We start from the raw sequence: 22,210 nt of genomic DNA, 5'->3' as shown, positions 1-22,210 counted from the left end.
GTCTAAATTTAAAATTTAAATTTAACAACCCATGAGTGTGATCAAATCTTTCCTATTCCTCAGCTCCACCCATTTAATGTCAGTAGATGAGCCCTCTGGTCCATCTTGTCTGAGCACACCTGTGATATTTTCCCTGACAAGGAATGCCACTCCTCCCCCTTTCATCCCCACCACCCCCATTCTATTGCGCCTGAAGCAATGAAAACCCAGCACATTGAGCTGCCAGTCCTACATCCAAGTTTTACGAATGGACACAATGTCATAATTCCACGTGCCAATCTACACTCTAAGCTCATCTGACTTCCCGACAGTACTCCTCGCAATGAAATAACACATGAGAACATTTCCAACACATACAACCCATTGACTTCTTACATTACATGCAATTATCACATCTCCTTTTCCCTCCTCCACTCCTCTATCTGCTCTGACACTCTGGTTCTCACCCCCCTGCAAATCTAGTTTAAATCCCGGGAGCAGTACTGGCAAACCTCTGACAAGGATATTAGTCCCCCTCCAGTTCAGATCCAAACCATCCCATCGGAACAGGTCCCACTTTCCCTGGAAGAGAACCCAATGATCCAGAAACCTGAAGCCCTCCCTCCTGCACCATGTCTTTCACCATGTGTTAAGTGGCATTATCCTTCTTTGTCTAATCTCACTGACACGTAGCACAGTAGCAATCCTGAGATCACAACCCTGGAGGACCTGTCCTTCAACCTTGTGCATAACTCCCTGAACTCTCCTTGCAGGATCTCCTCACCCTTCCTACCCACGACATTGGTCCCTACATGGACCACAAATTCTGGCTGCTCACCCTCCCTCCCGAGAATGCCGTGAATTCAATCTGAGATATCTCTGACCATAGCACCAGGGAGGCAACGTACCAACCAGGATACTCGATCTCTTCCACAGAACCTCTTATCTGTCCCCCTACTATAGAATCCCTTATCACTACAGCTTGTGGCAATTGTGATACTTTTCAAATATATTTGTGTAACCAGGTTATAATCTTCTAATTGGCATTGTTTCTCAGCAATGTCACTGAAATATTTTCCCTACCATTGGCACTTGTATTTTCCTACCAGTATGTGCTGGAAATTTACATTGGGCCTATGACATTTTTTTGAACATTTAGTAACCAAGGGTAAATGCCTGTGATTGCCTTGGGAAAATTCTCTGAGAACTAAGGTGCTCTCTTTTCATGATAGATCAAGTAGACAGGGACTGTCTGGAGATTGGAAGAATGAAATTAGACAGATTAAATGCAAATTAACTTGTTTTTGGTGACTGAAGATTCTAGGACCATAGAACAAAGAATAAGAGGAAGGCTATTTTAGATTGAGATGATGAAAAAAAATCTTCATACAGAGAATGATGAAATTTGAAATCTACCTTGGGAACTATGGAGGGTTGGTCATTGAATTAAAAAAGATCAATAGATTTCTGGCTATCAAGGGAATGAAAAGATATGGATGGGAATAGAAAATGGCACTGAAGATCAGTTGGGATCTTAATGATTGGCAGAGGAGTTGAACAAGAATGTTTGCGGCTGCTGTGATTGTAGCTTCATACATAAAACTGCTGGAGAAACCCAGCTGGTTGTGCAGAATTCTTTATAGCAAAGAAATATAAGCAATGTTTTGGGCCTGATTTTAGTTTATTTTGTATATTCTTTCAGGCAGGAGCATCTCAAGTAATCTTTACAAATCCACTGGAAATTGTGAAAATTCGATTGCAAGTTGCGGGAGAGATCACCACTGGTCCTAGAGTCAGTGCACTTTCTGTGATGCGAGATCTTGGATTTCTGGGTTTGTACAAGGTAAGTGGTTCCTTGTTAATGTAGCTGTTCTTTCGTTTGGAAGCTATAACAGACATTGATATTTATTTGTAATTAAGAAAATGCAGCTTGATCATTTTGATGGTATTTATTAATTCATTATCACTTGTGTTTATTGGATTATCTGTATTAATACAAAATATTCAATCAACACTCATTGGTCAAGAAGCAATGAAAATCGAAATAATTGTCTAAGGAATAGGATTAGCAGGAAGATGCAACTCATTATAAATGAATTAAGGGTCCAGTGGAAAAGGAAAACAATCAGCACGTCGGGGATAGAAGACCTCTTCCGCCACTTGTATCCCCAGCGTCAGCTGACGCTGGCAAAAGGTCAACCCTTCCATCCAAAGGTGGACACTCTGATACCCAGGGATGAGTGGGTTCAGTGGAAAAGCAGTTAGTGTTCCAGTTAAAGATGGCCCAGTGGAAACAGCACAAACGGCTTCCTATCCCAGGATACTGCACGGCCAATTAACTGGGATGCCAGTGGGAAAAGGATATAAAATACGATTCATTTACAAATGGATGTTTTTGAAGATTTTCTTTCTTTTATACCTTGTCCCTTTTTTTGTTGAATTTAAAACATAATTGTTTTGATTGGATATTATAAAATATCTTAAGTAAATGTATCTGTTAACAGGATAAAATGTGATGGAAAATGAGAATGTATCAAAATTAAAATAGAAATCCAAATTATTTAAATAAACTTCTCTGGGAAGAGAATGTCAAAGATCCACATTTTCTCTTACCCTTAGCATCTGCTATTGTATTGCAAATAGTCTCCTAACATTTGTCCTGTTGGTCTTCTTGGAATCCTACAGGTTTCCCAGACTTTAAGTCCATTCAACTTGGTCTCTCCAATAAATAACGTCCTCAGGGAACCAAAGAACTCTACAACACAGAAATAGGCCTTTCACCCAACTAGCCTATGCTCTCTGACCATAGCTCTCCATGCCCTTTCCATCCATGTGCCTATTCAAATTTATTTTTAGTGTTCAAATCGAACCCACATTTACTGTCAACTAGTTTCACATTCTCATCACCATCTGATGAAGAAGTTTCTTCTAATGTTCCCCTTAAACCTTTCATCTTTCACCTATAGTCCAAGATCTCGAGTTCAGGTTGTTCTCGTCTCTCCAAGCCTCAGTGAAAAAAGTTTGCTTGCAATTGCCAAATCTTGGTATACCGCTATCAAATCTTCACTCATTCTCCAATAGTCCAGTTATAGCCTATAACTCAGCTACTCAAGTCCCTGAGCATCCCAAATAAATTTTATCTGCATTCTTTCAATCTTACTGATATCTTTCCTGTAAGTAGGTGAACAAAACTGCACACAGTACACGGAATTTGGCCTCACTAATGCCTTATAAAACTTCAACATAACATACCACTGCCTGTACTCAATAGTTTGATTTAGAAAAGCTCATGACCCTATCTGCCTGCGATGCCACTTTCAAGGAATTGTGTATCTGTATTCCCTGATCCCTCTTTTCTACTACACTCTGTAGTGCTCTATAGCTAACTGTTTGTCTCCCAAAGTGCAATGCTTCACACTTGTCCACATTAAATTCCATCTGCCATTTTGCATCCCAATTTTTCAGCTGGTCCAGATTTGCTATCTTTGAAACCTTTTTTGCTGTCCACTACACTCTCAGTCTAATGTCATCTGCAAATTTACTGATTATAATCTATCGCATTATTATCCTGATATGGATGACAAACAGCATAGGACCCAGCACCGATCTCTGAGGCACACACAAGCCTCCAGTCAGACAGGTTACTACTACTTTGTTTCTCCAAATCCAATGTTTAATCCTAAGAAACTGAACCTTCTTCACCTGCGGGATCTTCTCAAAGGCCTTACTAAAGTCCATGTAGACAACGTCCAGTCTTTCTTTAATTAACTTTCCTGGTAATCCCCTTGGCAAAACCTACAAGGTTGGTTAGATGTGACCAACCATACACAAAGCAATGTGGACTATCTTTAATCAGTCCTGGTCTATCCAAATGCTTGTATATCTGATTTCTTACAATACCTTCCAATTACTTACCCACTATTGATGCCAAGTTCACTGGCCTATAATCTTCCCAATTATTCTTAGACCCTTTTTTTTAAATAGCTGAAGAACATGAGCTATCCTTCAATCCTCTAGCACCGCACCCTTGGCCAAGGACTTATTAAATACATCTGCTTGGGTCCCTGTAGTTTCTGCACGAGGTTCCTTCGTGGTCCAAGGAAATCTTGTCAGGCCCTGGGGATTTATCCACTCTTATTTGCCTCAAGACAACAAGCATCTCCTCCTCTAATCTGTGTAGTGTCCATGACTTCACTGCAATTTTTCCTCATTTCTATCAACTCTGTGCTCATCTCCCACATATATGCAGATACTAAATATCCATTTATGATCTCCCCCCATCTCTTTTGACTCCATACATAGATGACCACTCTGATCTTCAAGAGGATCAGTTTTTTCCCTTGCTATTCTTTTACTCTTAATATATCTGGATAAGTTCTTGGGATTAAAATGTAATTATACAGCACAGTAACAAGCCCTTCCAGCCCCTCAAGCCTGTGACACCCAGATCCCTAATTAACCTGCAATTCCCATATGTTTTGAAAGGTGAGAAAAAACCCACAGAGACATGGGGAGAACGTACAAACTCCTTGAACCCAGGTAGCTGACTCTGTAATAACATTGTACTAACCGCTCCCCTAATTTTCCTTCACCTTGTTATCCAGAGCAACCTCGTGCTTTCTTTTAGCCCTCTTGCTTTCCTTAAGTGTTTTCTTGCATTCATACTGAAGTATCTCATTGGTTCCTAGCTGCCTATACCTACTTTGCACCTGTTTCTTCTTAACTAGGGACTCAATTTCTCTCAAAATCCAAGGTTCCCTATACCTGTTAATTCTGACAAGAACATACAAATGCTGTACTCTCAAACACCTTTGTCAGAAAACAGACTGTCCAAATCCACGCTTTCCAGATCCTTTCTGATGCCATCAAAATTGACCTTTAATTTAGAATCTCAACCAGGTCTGTTGTGATCATTATCCTTGCACACACTTCTGTCACCTGCACTTTCTCATTCCCTAATAAGAGATCAATATTGCTCTCTCTCCAGTTGGTACCTCTATATTTTGATTAAAGAAACTTTCCTGAACACATTTGACAAACTCTTAACTCATCCAGCTGTTTTATAGTTCAGAGCCCCAGTCAAGATGTGGAAAGTTCAAATCACCCATGATCACACCCTTGTTTGCTAGCTCTCTCTACAAATTTGCTCCTCAAATTCCTGCTGACTATTGGGTGCTCTATAATAGCCCTTTAATTTGGTTGTTCTTTCCTCATTCATCCATTCCACCCAAATAACCTCAGTATATGAGCCTTCTAATCTGTCCTGTCTGAGCACTGTCTTGATAATTTTCCTGCACCACCTCTCCCCCCTTTTTATTCCTCCCTCCCTATCACTTCTAAAACAACAGACCCTGGAGCATTGAGCTGCCAGTCCTGCTCCTCTTGCAACCAGGTCTCACTCATGGCTACAATGTCACAATTACATGCTTGAAGTTGATCTGTCTTTCCTATAATACACGTTAAAATATACACAACTCAGAACATTATTCCCACCATGGTCTGACATTTTTCCAACATATTAATTATCCTCCTATTTCTGGCCTCACTAGCAAGTTACAGGAGTAGAAATCCTGAGATTACAGGCCTGGAGGTACTTGAATTTCGCATCTAAATCCTTAAACTCACTGCAGGATCTCACCACTCTTCCTACCCATGTCATTGGTCCCAATGTGGATGGACCATGACAATTGGTCCCACTTGAGAATGCCGTGAACTCATCCCAGAGATTATTCCAAGGAATTGACGCTGCACACTGCATTCTCCAAAGTTTGCATCCAAATTTCCTCATCTTTTGTACTGCAAACAAAGACATTACTTTTTTCTAATTGATTGCTATTCCTCCAGGTTAATTTTGCACTTTTTCTATCTGTACATCCAGAACACACTAAACATCACTGGTTTCTCACCATTTTCTGTTACAAGAAAGTAATAATTTTATCCATTGAGCTCTTTTTTTTTTACACAGTGTAATGTGGCAGATTCCATTGTGGCTTTCAAGGGTGAATTGAATAAATAAATGGTGGTTTTAAAAAAATGTGCAAGTCTTGGGAAAGGGCCAGAGAGTGGAATTAGAGTTTCTCTGGTTGATGGCCAGTGAGAGTATGGAAGGCTGAATGGCATGCAGCTCTGTAACCCGTCTATTATTGCTGTCCGTGAAATTGTGCATTTAGATTGTCAAGACTTTTAAAGTGATGGAATTTGAAAATGACCATTCTTAATATTTCCATTTTAATGTGATTAATATGTGATGCCTATGAAATTATGGTCTACATCCTTATTTTTGTTCATGATAGGGGGCAAAAGCTTGTTTCCTCCGTGATATCCCATTCTCTGCAATCTACTTTCCAGTTTATGCTCACACTAAGCTATCCTTTGCAGATGAGCAGGGTAGATTGGGTCCATTGCAGCTTCTTGCTGCTGGTGCCATTGCAGGTAAGAACTTCAAATTAGTAACAACTTTTCATTTTAATTGTGTAATATTACATTTTTTGCGTACCGTATCAGAATTGCACTATATTTGTTAGTATTCAACGTTTAACCTTTAATTTTACTGTTTAGTCACGAGAATGTATTTATTTCACTTTTTGTGGTGATAGATCTAAAAATGATTCTGGCTGTCATATTAATAATGGCCATTTGCTTAACATTTTTAAATTCAAGGCTACTTGCACCTTTCCCTTATTGGTACTCTTCAGCCTGGCTCACATTTTCTTGCCGACATCATGAAAGTAGATTCCCTGGTCATTTATTTTGTGGTACCTTGCTGTGTACAAACTTTCTAATTCTATTCCCTAGATAATGATAGTGTCAACCTATTTTTAAATTACTTTGGCACTTTTCATATCTAAGGATGTCCAATGTAAATAGGATGGGGAAGAAAAAATCACAACATTTTCATTTAACCAATAAACAATTGCTTTGGTCCTACAAATTAGTCACCAATTACTGAGTCAGACCAATCTCAGCATGAGAATTATGAATAGGTCTTGCTATTGGAAAAGAGAACTGGAGACCGAGTTTCATTTATATCCACAGTATATGATTATTCCATTATATTTTAGGTATTCCAGCTGCCTCGTTAGTAACTCCTGCAGACGTCATCAAAACAAGACTTCAAGTAGCAGCTCGTGCTGGTCAAACTACCTACAGTGGTGTTATTGATTGTTTTAGAAAGATCTGGAGAGAGGAAGGTCCGAGAGCTTTTTGGAAGGGAGCAGGAGGTATGTATATATACTCTCAAAATAATTAAACAAGTCTTGAAACACTAAGTGTCAATGAGTACACTGGTCAGATGGCCAACTATCATGGCTAAATTAGCTTTTTATTTCTCTTTCAGCCCGAGTCTGCCGGTCCTCTCCTCAGTTTGGTGTAACTCTGGTGACGTATGAACTTTTGCAAAGGTGGCTTAACATAGACTTTGGTGGAATGTAAGTATGCATTTAAAAAATATTCACAAAATATTTCTTAATCTCCAATCCATAAGATCATGAATTGCTAGACAAAGGACAACATTAAACAGTTGTTAAATTTTCACAATATTTATTGATCTAAGAAGTTTCTCTCTGCCAAGAACTAAAAAACTTCAGCAGGGACATCATCTTCTCCTGAGACCTCGCTGCCTCACATGTAGCTTTTTCCAACTTGTCAGTCAGGAGTGGTGGTTGAGCTGTGAAAGATGGAGTCATAGTTGAGGAATTCTTTGAAACAGGGGCTTGTCTTCCACTCTAATCTCAGTAGCAAGTTCACTTCCATTCTTGGTTGTCAGCAGCATTAAACTTAGGCCTTCTGGGGTCAGTTATTCGCAAGTTGCTGGACCTCCGTCTTTACCTTGCAGGTATTTTTTTTGTCCACTTAAAGCATGGCAGATTTTCCACTCTTGAAAAAAACCTGGTGCCTGTGGTTAAGTAGCATTTGGCTCACCTCATTTCATCAGACCAATCATGAGTGTTTTCTGATTGACAAACAAGATAATAGTCTTTGAGGTAGTCCAGAGACCATGCTAACAATATGTGTCCAGTTGGTAGGGGTTAAGTTATCCATAAACTTGCCTGAGACTATTACCATATAACAGTTTATAGCATGGAAACAGGCCATCTCGGCCCTTCAAGTCCACGCCAGTTTACTCAAACAACTCTGCTAGCTCCCCCCACCTATTCTCCGCCCATTACCCTCGAACCCCCTCTTATCCATGTATATATCCAGCCTCCTCTTAAATGAAAGAATTGACTCTGCCTCAACTATTCCCTCTGGAAGAACCTTTCTATTGCCACATTTGTCTTGGAGTCAAGCTGACTGTTAGTTGGGTAATTATTAGACCAATGAAAAAATATTCAAATGAACCTCAGATGCTGAAATTGAGTTTATCGTCCAGAAAAGAGAAATTTTATTGAGCAAACTACAGTTCTCCCAGTGGTTTGCCACAGAGATGATTGACTCCATTGTCCAACTGAATCGACTTACAATCAGTTCCCTACTCTTGCAGTATTGATTATCTTCACCAAATCTTTAGTGAGCATCAACCTCTGCTTGGCCTTCTTATCAAACCAGAAGTACTGTCAAACATACTCAAATTTGACAAAATATATTTCCTTTCATTTGAGACATTCACCTCTGTGTCTACTTGACCCTCAGCCTCTCAAATACTTCAGAACCAGTAAATTATCCTTTATCCTGAGGCACTACCAAAATAAACTGATGAAATGAGTAATTGTAAATAATCTTGTAGGGAATGTAGTTTGGACAAAAAGGTTCAGGGTTTATGGGTCCATTCAGATTGCTGTATCATCATAATTTGACTCAATCTATTAATTAGCATTCATGCACACAAGTAAAAATAAGACCACAAATGGGCAAACTGCAGTTTTAAAACTATGTAAAAATTGAAAATCAATTATTGGTTTTCTTTTACATAAATCTTAAATGACAGAAGGACATGGGAGGCTAAAATTATAAAAAACAATTTAAGGATGCATTCTGGTGAAAATTTTGGTCCATGCGTTACCACTGATTTTAATGTCAAAAACCATCAGGTGATAACTTAAAAATCCTGTTCCCTCAAAACACCATATTCCCAGACTTGAAAGTATATAATTGCTAATGGACATCGGGTTTTTTAATTAACAGTTATGCTCAATTGTATCAATTAATACATTCCAACTGATGTCTATTTAGCTAATTATTGTTGAGAGAAGTTCAGCTGCACAATGTTACAGTAGTCTTTGACAGCAGGACTAGAAATGCCAGAGATGTAATTATAAAATATGTTTGAATGAAAACCTAGTTTTCAATGGCTCATCTACCCTATTGAATGCTTACAAGAGACATTCTTTAGCATCAGTGTATTCTACTATATTTTGTTATTGCAAGAAGAGCAAATTGACGGTCCAAGAAAGTATCAAAGGGGGAAGGACTTTCTATTCTTGCTTCATTGTAGCATTTCTCTCTAAATGGTAATTTGAACAGTTAAGTCTGATAAAATTTCTGTTGTGAAAAGTATTGGTATTTACATTAGTCTGGTAAAAGCTGTTTACTAAAATCTATTAAATATTTACTTAACAGCAAACCAGTTGGTTCTGAGCCTACGCCAAAATCTAGGATTTCTGACCTTCCTCCAGTCTCTCCTGATCATATTGGAGGATACAAACTAGCTGCTGCTACTTTCGCTGGTATTGAAAACAAGTTTGGGCTTTACCTGCCTAAATTTAGATCTTCAGGTGTGGCTTCAGTCCATCCACATGTATCAACTGGTTCTCCTGAGTCTTAAAAGATCTCTCTTATAAGATGCAATCAAATAACATGGAGCAATGTTGAAAATAATAGCTGCATGTCAGTGGAGGTCAGTTCAAATTTGATTGAAATCATGTATTTCTTAATTAAAATTTTGTAATAATACTGTCTGAATGGTTTGCATTGCAGAAAATTGTTGTCAGACTTCATTTGTATAATTTTAGAGATCATGAAAGACAAAAACAGGGAAAGTTAATGTAGTTAGAAAAAATACTAAAAACCACAAGTTACATGATTGTTTCAGTCGTTGATTCTGGTTTGAATAATTAATCTTTCTGTTATGGTAACTCATCACTTGAAAGGTTTTAACTATTGATGCTTTTCCATGGTCAGTGAACTTGTTCAGCACAGTACTATGTTAAAATTGCTATTCATGAGAAAGTCCCTAAAGTTCAATGCACCTTTTATTTGTTGCCTATTTTCTGTTTATTATTTTTGTACAAGGTTCCAGAAGTAGTTTTAAAGTCATGTAGTTTCACACACTGCAGCTAAGAAAGATAACGACATCCTTGAAACGCTGTTGAAAGTGGGCAGGTTGGTTAGAAGTGTCGCTTTGGATATTAAGAGTTCAGCTAAGTTATTGGTCACACCAAAATACTTCCTCGGCTTTCTTTTATACTTATGCCTGTGTAGTTGAAGTATTTTTTGCATAAAAATCTGCATGTTTGATACATGCTGTAAATATGAACTTAATGCTAAAGTGATGCAGGATTCTTACTGTTGGACCCTGTAGGTTTTCTACTTGAGGCAGAGATGGAAATAATATATTGAATTGTTACTCGAAAAGGAAGGCAGAAGGAACCACCTTCAAGATACTAATTCTTCTGGCATTCTTGAAAGGCATTGGCCAGAGATAAAGCATAGTTAAAAAATTGGTCACTTAGTTTATTCAAACCAGTGAGATAAATAAGGGAGTTGGTACTGTTCTTTAATTATGTTCACCTTAATAACTGATTTTAAATAAAATTATCCATGTATGATCTTTAATTTAAAATATCTGTGGTATTATTTTAGGCTTTTTGCTTTGCACAGCTTGCACTTGATATACCTGTACATATTGTATATCTGTACAGAGACGTCGTAAAAGACTGAATAAATCATATGCTGGGACAATATGCTTGAGTTAAAGGGTTATTGAAAAATATTGTACAAATTATGATTTGTTAAATTGTGGCATTTAAGCTAAAATGTTAACATATTACTGTTTTAAAATATAATTTTCATGTGATTTATGAAAATGTTATATTTGGTATCTGAAATGCTAGCAAAACTTGATCTGACTAAATAACCTAATTTTCGGATATCAGCAGAACCCTAAAATCCTTTTTATGTATATTCAGCATCGTTGCTGGAAATATTCTTTAATTTTGTAACTGGGTGTTTCTCAATTATATGAAGCTACATTTGAACTATGTACAGATTAAGTTTCCTTGGAACTATTCAACTATGTACATTAACCACCAGCAGCTTACCTGTGTGACAAGGAATACACCTGTGATATTTCTACAATTAAACTGTATATATGGCAGATAAAACCAGTTGCACTTTTGATATGTTTATGAAGTAAATTTGATTTTACCTGCTGAAAAATAGATGGTTCCTTTACCTTAAATCCTATTTGAAAACTCCAATGTTAGTATTGCAGCAAGAGTAAAGGGAACCATAAATTATTTTCTAAAAAGAGCACTTCTAACTCTCATATGATGCTAAAAGAACATACTTGGAGAAGATGCTCAGTTACTACATGAAAATAATTAGGACTGTATGCATGAGAATATATTCTTGTACAGTTCAATGTAAAACAACACTTCCAAAATTTACTTTCCTGTATGTTTTATTATGTAACAATTTACATGCCAATTTGACAACTTTAGTTTAAACATTCTGCGTGTTTGTAATAAAATAATCAGTACTGGAGGAATGATAATACCAGATGTGTCCCAGTTCCAAGATTTGCATCCTAGTAAATTTTACACTTAAGAATCTTGAAGGTTCAGACTGAAAGTTCAAAGCGAAAGGTGGCACATAAATAGTCAATCTGGTTAATAACATGGGTCTTAAACTATGCAAAGATATGTTTTTTTTTGTGAAGTAGTCAACATTTAATATTAACGGTCTGTTAATAGTTTTGTAAAGTGAGAATTTAGGAGATTGGCCTCGAGTAAATTGATACATTATTTTAAAGGTAACATTTGTTTTTAGATCTTTAAAACAAAGGGTCTCATTTTATATTAACACTATTGTTAAATTCTTCGTCTTAAATTAGAACAAAAACAGAACCTACTACAAATACTTCAAAGATCAGGCACAATCTGTGGAAAGAAAATTAATGTGTCACATCAAAAGCTTTAAATGTTAATTTTGTTTCTCTTTCACAGATCCTGGCTCACCTGCTGAGGGAATGTGTTTTCTATTATTTTAGATTTGCTGCATCTTCTAATGTCCCAAAACTTCATACTCCCCAAAGTTTTAAAAATTAATCAGATGTGAATAAGATGTTATTTCCAACCAAAGCAGGACAAATGCAAGTTTAATTTACCACATTGTCCCTTGCTTTACTGGATATTAACTGCAACAGTTGTCAACTGGTTACAGGGTGGTGGTAAGAAGCCATCTGCAGTATTAGACAGAACTAGTAAGTTTAAAATGTAGAAAGTGATCTTCAGAAAAATCATTTAAAATTACTAATCTAATACAGGAAAGTACTATTTTTTATGATAGTAGACATCAAAAAAAATGGCAGCTACAGTCAATTCCTGAAGTATGAATGTTTATAAAATTGCCAAGAATTCTACCCTATTATAATGTTTAGGCAAAACTTATTTTGACTTGCCATTTATGAAGCTTATTATTTTACTGAAATGTGGGGAAAATAGAATTAATAATTTAGTTACACAATTCAGATGTGATTTAGATTTGTCTAAGATACCAAGTTTAATTGAAGTGCTGTTCCTACTCTACCTACAAGTCTTGGCTTCTTCAATTGTGATCTGCTGTTCACGCTGCAATTTCTTCCTCTGCATCAGCTCTGTTCGCGTTTATTTCTGCCAGAGTTCGAGCAAAGCGCGTCCATTCGTCACTTCGAGGAACTGCTATTTGCTGTTGAGAAAGAGAAAATTAAATTCTTACAAAGTTCACAGTTTAAAACAAGACAACCAACAGTCATCTGACAAAGGAAATATCTAGAAGCAAATTCTGTAAAGTAATTGGATGAATTTCAAAGTATATTGAATGAATTCTGGTTTTCCACATTTATGTAAAAGCTGTAGGCACAATTGGCTGAACAATCTCCCTTACAAATGCAGCAAGGGTATTTTAGATGAAGTTGCCCCATTTGCTACCAAACAACCTTTCAAGTCAGAGCTCTGAGCTTATTCACCCTTTGTGAAAGTGATATACAAGGCATACCCTGTATAACATTGTTTTTCATAGTGTGGGTTTTGATATAATGCAGTTTATAATTTTAATATGCTAATGACCAAAAATGGTTAAATTTTATTAGTATTGTGTTACCAACAATGGTGGAAGAATTTAACGCTCGGCTGCGATCATTATCACCTTAGACTCTGAGCGGGAAGCCTGTGGCTGCTCTGTAATACAGGTGTGTTGTGTAAAAGTGCACCGTTACAAAGAATATGAGCGGAAAAAGGAAATGCACCTAATAAATATAAATAGCTAACATTGGAAAAGAAACTGGAAATTATTAAGCAAGATGAAGATGGTGCATCATTTGCTAAAATAGCACAAGACAAAGGCAAAAATTAATCCATCTGTTTGAACTGTAATCAAGAATTAAGATAAAATTAAAAAACATGGAATGGCAACAGCATCTTGCATGATTAAAGTGATGCTTAGACGTAGCAGTTCTGCAATGGAAAATATTGAATGCCTTTTAATGATCTAGATTGAAGATTGCAACCAGAAAAGAATTCCATTAAGTCAAATGACAAATCAAGCTAATGCAATAAGCCTCCATTGGACATTAAATGAAATTGAAGGGAAACTTTTTCAGCAAGTCGTGGTTGGTTTGACAACTTCAGAAAATGCACGGGGCTCCAGAATGTGCGAATTACCGGTGAATCTGTGAGGGCTGATAGTGAATGCAGCTGGAAACTTTCCAACTAAACTAAAAGAAGTGGTTGACCAAGGAGGCTACACAGAAGCAAATTTTTAATGTTGACGAAACTGGATTGTTTTAGCCGAAAAAGAAAAAAATCTCAATCCGGCTATAAAGTTTTGAAAGTCCGATTGACACTTCAAATGAAAGCCTCTGCTGGTGTACCATTCTGAGAATCCAAGGGCTCTTAAAGGCTATGCAAAAAGTGCGATCAAATAGAAAAGCCTAGGTGACAAGACAATTGTTTGAAGAACAGTTCGCAACCTTTTTTTGTCCTGCAACCGAATGTTACTGTAAAGATAACAACTTGGATTTTAAAATTTTATTGCAGTTTAACACACCAGCTGTTTCTGAGTTGAATGGACATGTCAAAAATTTTTTCCCCCCTAACACAACCTCATTCCTGCAGTCCATGGGTCAGGGTGTCATTACCATGCTGAAGGCTGATTATTTGCAACAAACATTCTCTCAAGCCATTAAAGCTAACACAGTTTTAGAAAGGTTAATAACATCAAGAACGCAGTCGAAAACATCCGTGAATTGTAGCATGAAGTGACTGCAAGCAACTTGAGAGCTGTTTGTCATAATCTATCGCATAATGCAAGTGATATCACTAGTTTTGAAGCGCAAATTACAACCATCTCTCAAGACATTGTGGAGATTGGAAAAGATCTGGGATTTCAAACTTTGGACTGTGACAATGAGCACCAATGCATTAATTTACATTCATGTGAACTTGATGATGTAACTCTCTCATCGAAATGGATCGACATTGTTTCTATGAAGAGCCACCTTAGAGGAATTATCAACAATGCTTGCGGTTACTTTAAGGATGTTGAACCAAATATCGAAGGAAGCATTAGAGTTCAGCAAGAATTGCAAAATGCTATTAAATGATGGAAAAAAAAACTAAAGAAATACAAACTACATTAGACAAATATTTTCTTAAAACAATGTTCACTATTGCCAATAAAGATCAGTTTTATATATTGCTTTTGTAGCATGGAATGCAGTAACTGTGTTATCTTGGGTATGCCTGTACTTGGTGAGGGAGCACAAAGCAGAAGGTCGAACAGGCATTTTTTGCACCTATTAGGAACATAGGAAGTAGGAACAGGAGGAGGCCAAAAATGGCCCATTGAGCCTGCTCCGCCATTCAATACGATCATGGCTGATCTAATTGATGACCTAACTCCACCTACCTGCCTTCTCCCCATATCCCCCAATTCCTACAACGTACTGAATCTAGCCTCTAAGACAACATTTTCAAAGGACGAGAACAGGTCAGAATATATTTTTCTATCATGTGTAAGTAACATCGAGGATTTGTTATATAAGGGGGAAAAGTTCTTCATGTAGAGGGTGGTGGGGTGTGGAATGAACTTCTGGCAGAGGTGTTAATGTTTAAGGAAAAGTTATATAGGATGGACGGGAGAGGTACGGAGGGTTATGGGCCGAATGCAGGCCAGGTAGGAGAAATTGTTTGGCATGGACTAGAAGGGCTGAACTGGCCTGTTTCTGTGCTATAAACAGTTATTTAAAAAATCAATTATGAAATCAGTGGCCTTGAAATTTCACTGTTGAAGAATTGGAGTAATTATTTGCTTGGAAACACAGCCATAAATAATGTTTGGTAAAGGCTTCCAGTAAATATAGTGAGGGAAGATTTTAGCACGCAACATGCACCATTTGTGTGGCTAAGTTCTCTCTGATATAATAGATTGTAGCCATTCAAAATTGCAAGCAGCATTATAAATTATAATCTTCTGTTTGCATAATAATAATAAAAGAGGGCAATTTCTTGTCAAAGATTCCTGAAGACTACTTGATGGTAACGCAATAGTTCCTGCTGTTTTTTTTTGTTTTGTCCCCTTCTCCCACCCCTCCATGTTAAAGTTAGAGCTGCAGAATCTAATTTCAATTAGTAATTTGGATTTATATTTAAAAGGTTGTCAGTTTTAAGGACTAAATCATCACAAAATTACAGGATTGTTACGAAAAAAATACTAGGTGGTCAGAAATGCCCAACTCCCATTTTGATCTTGTCAAAATGCGATCCTAGACCATCAATGAGGTCAGTTCATGAAATGACCTAGGGAACGGCACAGTCAATTCAAATGCAATTACAGTGAGCAACAAATACTGTCCACCCCATCCAAAAAAAGTCATTCAAGATACTTTTTTGAATTAATTGTACAAGTCAGAAGAGGTTAAAATGGTGGAACACTTTTTTTGAAAATTAACATCCAATAATGGTAATGTGAGGCTTAATATCAATCAAGAAATTAGATGTGCAAGCAACAAGGGTAACAGAATCATGGAGAACTTTAATCGACAAGCATGCACTTGCTGAATTCACCCAGTATTCAAGTTGCTTTTCTAGATAAGCATGTTGAAGAAATATGCTATTTAGATCCTATTTTCCTTTCTGCAGAGGGATATACAGGTGATTGGATATTGAAGAATCTTAATGGAGAGCTTTGTATAAAAATTTAAATGATTTAGTTCTATCAGAATGTGTGAGATGGCTCTGGAAGACTGGAAAAAAATAAATACATCTAGAAGCAATATAAAGAATCGCAAAACTAGCACTAAATTGGATGGGAAAGCTTTTACTACTGCCAGAAAAGGGAGCTGGAGGATTTGGAGCATTTCAGAATTGAGCAAAGGACCAAATAGAAAACAATCAAGCAAGAAACAAGTCTGAAAAAAAGCTGCTTTTGCTATGTCAAAAGGAAAAGAATAGCTCATATCCCAACAGGTGAGAAATTAACCCCAGATTTCTTCATGGAAGATATTAGAAACCCTCCCAGAAAAATGGGATACTATTGGTCAAGTGTAAACCATTGGTCATGGTCAAAGAAAGTAATGTGGCTTCGTGAGAATAAATCCCCATTGTGGATTTTCACAAAGGATGCATAGGTTGCCATCTTTCTAAGTTCCATGGATCTTAAAATGATTTCCATAGATTGGAATGTAAACTCATTGTTAAAATAAATACAAGGACTATATTCCAATCCTATTATGAAGGAAAATAAATCTATACAAGAGGTAAATCATGTTTGAAAAACCTTTCAAGGTTATTTTTAAAGCAACTAGCAGAATAGATTAAGGCAAAGCAATCGCTGTGATTATTTGGATTTGCAGAGATTTCCAATGAGGCACCATACAAAAGATTATGGAACAAATTTAGTTTTAGCATGTGGGTTGTTACACTGGTGTTGACTGATGTTAAAAAGGAGCAAGAATAAGGAGTAAATTTAGGGTTGGGAGATTGTGACTAGTGCTGGAGGGGAAATGAAGCAAAGGTTCAGCTGATTGATTTCTGCCATGCCAGGTTTATTGTACAAGTCTGAGCTAGTACCCTCAAATTTAAAATAATGAGAAGCAATTTTGTTGAATTGTCCCAAATTCTTAAAGGGCTTCAAGGGGCAGATACTGAAATAGCATTTTCCTTAGCTGACAAACCAATGGTCATAGGCTCAAAACAAACTGTCCTTTCAAAACATGATTTTTAAAGTATTTTCTTACAGTGTAATGAAGTTTTAGAATTCACCACCTAGAAACATTGTGGACTCTCACAGAGTAAATTCAAGAAAATAGAGATTATTGGATGTGTAAAAAAAAAAATCAAGGGACAAGGTAAAAGATCACCCATGATTTAACTGAATGGTGGAGAAAAAATGAGGAGTCAAAAGGCCTAGTACTGCTTCTATATCTAGAAGATATGGGCAAGATTTTAAAACTGGACAGGAAAGAAGACAGTGGCACAAAGATCAAAGGTACTCCCATGATAGCTGAACACTAGGACATAACCCTAACCAGAAGCAAAATAGTAGAGGTAAAAATAACAAAGATTATCAAATGAAGATCTAAAATCTGGATGAGGACAAGCAAAAAGATGAAAATTATGGGTGACTCAGGCTTAATACAGTAAAGCCACTTTCAGGTGCAATCGCTCCGAGAATGCGCCTGCAGAAATGGCTGCAGGTCTTTTCGAATCAACGTTCAGGTGACAGTACTGAAGGCACTATTCTGGCACCTGAAAGGGCCGGCTGCAGGAGAGGCGCCTCGGAGGGAACGCCGGCTCCTGTTGACTGTGGCCATAGTCCTGCCCGCTGTCATGACGTCATTTGCAGCGCGTTGAGGCTGAAGCAGAAAGGAACAGAGGATCATGGCGGCCCTGGAGCAGAGAAGAAATGTCTCTAACCTACCAAAAAATGTGACTGTACCGGTAATGCTGAGCCTGCACACTCTCCAGTTTTTCAAAAATCGCACCAAAGCGTCTCAGGCTGATGATATCACTGAGACGTCATCAGCCCACCCCCTAGCAGCCACTGCTGGTTTCAGGTGCCTCGGGGGACTGCTCGGAAGCGGAGAATATACTTCTCCGAGGAGGGTTGGGCAAGTACTCCTCGGGGCCGGGTTTTCCACTTTCAGGTAACCTCAGACAGCTGCATTTGGGTAGAATAGGCGGCTTTACATCGGTATTCTGGCCACCTGAAAACAGCTTAAGAGATACATAAGACCACATGAGTTTTAAGAAAATGAGGACATTTAAGTGTCTGGCAATAGCAGTAGAGCAATTAAATTCAGAGTTGATCAAGAGGAGCACAGAAATTTCACAAGATTTTCGGCAGGAGAGGCATGTATAGATTGGTAGACCCAAGACTGATGAATTTAAGTTGTGTTGTTGATCAGAAGTGAGTGTCAGTTTACAAATACAATGGTGATTTTTGAATGACACTTGGTGGACATATGTTGTTACAAAACCCTTCCGATAAACAGAGAAGAGATTTTATGGAATATGAAGGGGCAAAGTTGTTACTTGGACTCCCTTGGAATCGAAGGGAATATGTGATCTCAACATATTTTGGGGTTAAATACGAGAGCAAGATTCTGGACAGTTTCCTGCGAGAGAGATTAACATCAAATGTGTGGCAAGGATTGAAGTCTTATAAATATTTAATTGAAATAAAATTGTTTGTTCATAATTAAATGTCAAACTCGTAGCTTGACAATTTGGACAGAAGATATGGGCTGGTAGAGCCAGATCTAGCCAACATAATGTTTGTTCATAATTAAATGTCAAACTCGTAGCTTGACAATTTGGACAGAAGATATGGGCTGGTAGAGCCAGATCTAGCCAACATAATGTTTGTTCATAATTAAATGTCAAACTCGTAGCTTGACAATTTGGACAGAAGATATGGGCTGGTAGAGCCAGATCTAGCCAACATAATGGAAACTGAATTTTCATTGCTGTTGCTCAGAAATGTAGGAGGGAACTATAACAGATTCTTTTGGGACATCAAAATTGGGGGGAGGGGAAGAGAGAGAGCAAACATTGCAGAATTCACATATCTGGAATGTACCCACTGTTACCTACCAACTTATTTTACATTGTTCTGCTATACATTTAACAGCAAGCTTGTGTTACTTACTTCTCCCACATCATAAATCAGTATCTGCCCTTCTGAATTGCCCACGGCAATTTCTCTTCCAGTCTGAGTCCATTTCACACGGTTCAAAGCAGGATTACTGTCAACTGTTATGCTTGCTGTTGGTACCTGAAGTAGTAGTTTAGTACAAAATTAAATTTTGAAATATGAAAGGTCAATGTGAAAAATTAATTATTTTACACCTATTTTCTCTGAAGCTCCTATTTTTAGGAGACTATAACTGCATCAGTGATAATGAACCATTAGACTTAACTTACCTCGGTGTCATTGTTTAGGTTCCACAAATCAAGTCTTCCCATTCCATCAACACAAGCAAACATGGCGGGATGGGTGGGAGACCACATAACATCATAAACATAATCGGCATTGTCTTCAAAGGAGTACAGAGGCTTGTTATTCTGGAAAAGTTGAGGTCATTTTTAGAGGACAGAATCCTATTCTTTTAAATGCATAACATTCATTGAAGGTAATGTCAAATAACACATTCAAAATAAAGGACTTCTGCAAACTTCTGTCTACCTGCATGTAATTATTATTTTACCTTGTCGCTCATACCACCTAGTGTCAAGGCAAATTAGTGCAAATTAAATATAGCCATACAAGTAAATGGAAAGGAAGGCACTCCGAGCTTAAAAGAAATCTTCATTCCTCACACCAAATGCACATTCACATGGGCTGATAGAACCACTGAACATTATAGCACAGAAAACAGGCCCTTCTAGATCGTGCCAAACTGTTATCTGCCTATTCCAACTAACCTGTAGCCATTCCATTATCCCTCCCATCCATGTACACATCAGCTGACAGCTCATTCCATACTCCTACCACTCTGTGTGAAGAAATTCTCCTTTCACCCTTAACTCGCGTCCACTAGTTGTATCTCACCTAACCTCAGTGGGTAAAGACTATTTGCATTTACTCTATCCATCACAATTTTGTATACCTCTATCAAGTTTCCCCTTATTTCTGTCCAGGAAATAACCTGTTTAACCTTTCTCTGCACTCTTTCAATTTTATTTGCATCTTTCCTGTAGTTAGTGACCAAAACTGCACTCCATACTCCAAATTTGGCCTCCCCAATGTCATACAACTTTACCGTAACATCCCAACTCCTATACCCAATACTTTAATTTAAGAAAGCTAATGTGCCAAAAGCTCTCTTTATGACCCTACCTGTCTGCAATGCCACTTTCAGGGAATCATTTTTCTGTATTCCCAGATCCCTCTGTTCTACCAGATTCTTCAGTGCCCTACACACCTCACACTTACCTGCATTAAATTCCAACTGCCATTTTACATCCCAATTTTCCAACTGTTCCAGATCCCTATGCAAGCTTTGAAAGCCTTCCTTGCTGCTACTGCACCTCCAATCTCTGTCACTTCCTGATTCTGAAAATCTATTGCTGAGTATTACATTTTGCTTCTGACAGAGTTGAAATCTACATCTAAAAGTAATCCTTCCATCCCAGGTTATGTGCTGTCTGGCTGAGTGCAACAGTACCCCCATGTCAATCTAAACTCGATACTAGCCCAAATGTTAATGGAATTTAGACCTGAATCTCACAGTCAGGGTTAGGTCAGGAAGTCAGATTCTAGAGCAATTCAGTTAATATGAATATAATATAAACATACCTTAGTTGACCATAATTTGACTGTCCAATCAAAAGAAGAGGTGACAAAAAGATGAGAGAAGTCAGCTGGACCAGCCGCAGTGTGATAATGAATACCTGTGATTGGTCCTTGATGACCATCAAAAATCTCACTAATTCCAGCTTTACTGCAACAAACAAAAAAAAGTAAATTACTATTAATAAAATGTATAATTTATGTTGATGAATACAAGCAGAAAATGCTATTTAGACAACTGAGAAGCCAAAATCTTCATAATTCCATGTTTAATACATCCAACACAATATGAATTCAAGAAGAATCAATAAAGATCCATCGTGAGATTGCCGGGAAGCATACGCCAATAGCGGCACCAGGAGGTAGATATTTTGGATTGCTGGCAAGGATCTTGGACAGACCAAACAAATTATGGGTGGAATTCCCATCCATTTGTGACCAATTTTAGTACAAGTTCAGCCAAATTTATATATGGGACATTTCATGCCTATTTCAAAGACCCAGTACACTTTCAAATATCAGCTGTCATGCTTTAAGGATGATAATTCAAAAGGTCACCCTCTTTATCCCAATAGTGCCTTTGATAACATGCAATTTGTCCAGTTCCTCTTATTAGTTTTTACATAGGCTATAAAATGGGTCTGAACATATTTTCAGAAATGAACTTCAAAATCACAGAAGTCACCAAACCTCTACATTTTGAAAGCTTTGCAACTTCTTTGAAGTTCAAGAGATAGTCTAAGTATTTAATAACTCACCCAGTATCAATGTTTCCAATCACTGATAAGCTTTGGGAGTCCAATGCTTGAAAAGTGCTATATCATTCTTATTATTGAACAATGAAATATATCTGGTTTCTTGTCATATCCCCAAAATATATTTAAGACAACACATTAAAGTTATTTGATTGAGTCTGAACTCCAATTCTCATTCCAAGAATACAACAAGGCTAACGAGCCTTGAACACTTTCTGAATGTCACTAATGAACAATGACCTTGAGCTACCAGTTGCCCTGAAATAGGATTCCCAGTAACAAACTGACATCAAGTTACATGAGCAGACTTCAGGAAGATATGGGTTTGCAAAATGAGTAAACACATGATAGATGTAATTCAAAAGGGGAAAAGAAACAGAGCGAGGAAACATAATAAAGATGGAGCTCTTTCAAAGTGGCTGAACAAACTCCAGGAGCGTATTCATTAATCTCAAACAACGGAGGAACTCGTCAGATTTCATAGG

General features: G+C 37.5%; 2 protein-coding genes across 20 annotated transcripts in view; one reads left to right on the top strand and one right to left on the bottom strand.

The window, feature by feature from the left end:
* Nucleotides 1–11,300, top strand: part of slc25a12 (solute carrier family 25 member 12) — a 205,096-nt gene extending 193,796 nt beyond the window's left edge. For all 4 annotated transcript variants that reach the window (XM_069935706.1, XM_069935707.1, XM_069935708.1 and 1 more), the window contains 5 exons: nt 1,682–1,822; nt 6,273–6,411; nt 7,041–7,199; nt 7,316–7,406; nt 9,538–11,300. In XM_069935706.1, the coding sequence (XP_069791807.1) occupies nt 1,682–1,822; nt 6,273–6,411; nt 7,041–7,199; nt 7,316–7,406; nt 9,538–9,742 (735 nt within the window). In that variant the 3' untranslated portion in view covers nt 9,743–11,300. The remainder of the gene's footprint in view (nt 1–1,681; nt 1,823–6,272; nt 6,412–7,040; nt 7,200–7,315; nt 7,407–9,537) is intronic.
* The window catches only part of LOC138762171 (cytoplasmic dynein 1 intermediate chain 2-like), a 128,609-nt gene that overhangs the window by 24,540 nt on the left and 81,859 nt on the right, over nt 1–22,210 (bottom strand). For 10 of the 16 annotated variants that reach the window (XM_069935721.1, XM_069935719.1, XM_069935711.1 and 7 more), the window contains 4 exons: nt 20,977–21,121; nt 19,602–19,742; nt 19,327–19,452; nt 11,582–12,864 (listed from right to left, as the gene is read on the bottom strand). In XM_069935721.1, coding sequence (XP_069791822.1) covers nt 12,763–12,864; nt 19,327–19,452; nt 19,602–19,742; nt 20,977–21,121 — 514 coding nt within the window. In that variant the 3' untranslated portion in view covers nt 11,582–12,762. Of the gene's footprint in view, nt 1–7,550; nt 7,646–11,581; nt 12,865–19,326; nt 19,453–19,601; nt 19,743–20,976; nt 21,122–22,210 lie in introns of those variants that run through there. The other 6 variants (XM_069935713.1, XM_069935715.1, XM_069935716.1 and 3 more) reach the window with 4 other exon arrangements.

This window comes from Narcine bancroftii, chromosome 4 (assembly GCF_036971445.1).
Source record: "Narcine bancroftii isolate sNarBan1 chromosome 4, sNarBan1.hap1, whole genome shotgun sequence".
Classification (NCBI taxonomy): Eukaryota; Metazoa; Chordata; class Chondrichthyes; order Torpediniformes; family Narcinidae; genus Narcine; species Narcine bancroftii.
The sequence above is the reverse complement of the archived record's forward strand: the minus strand, read 5'-3'. Positions and strand labels throughout refer to the sequence as shown.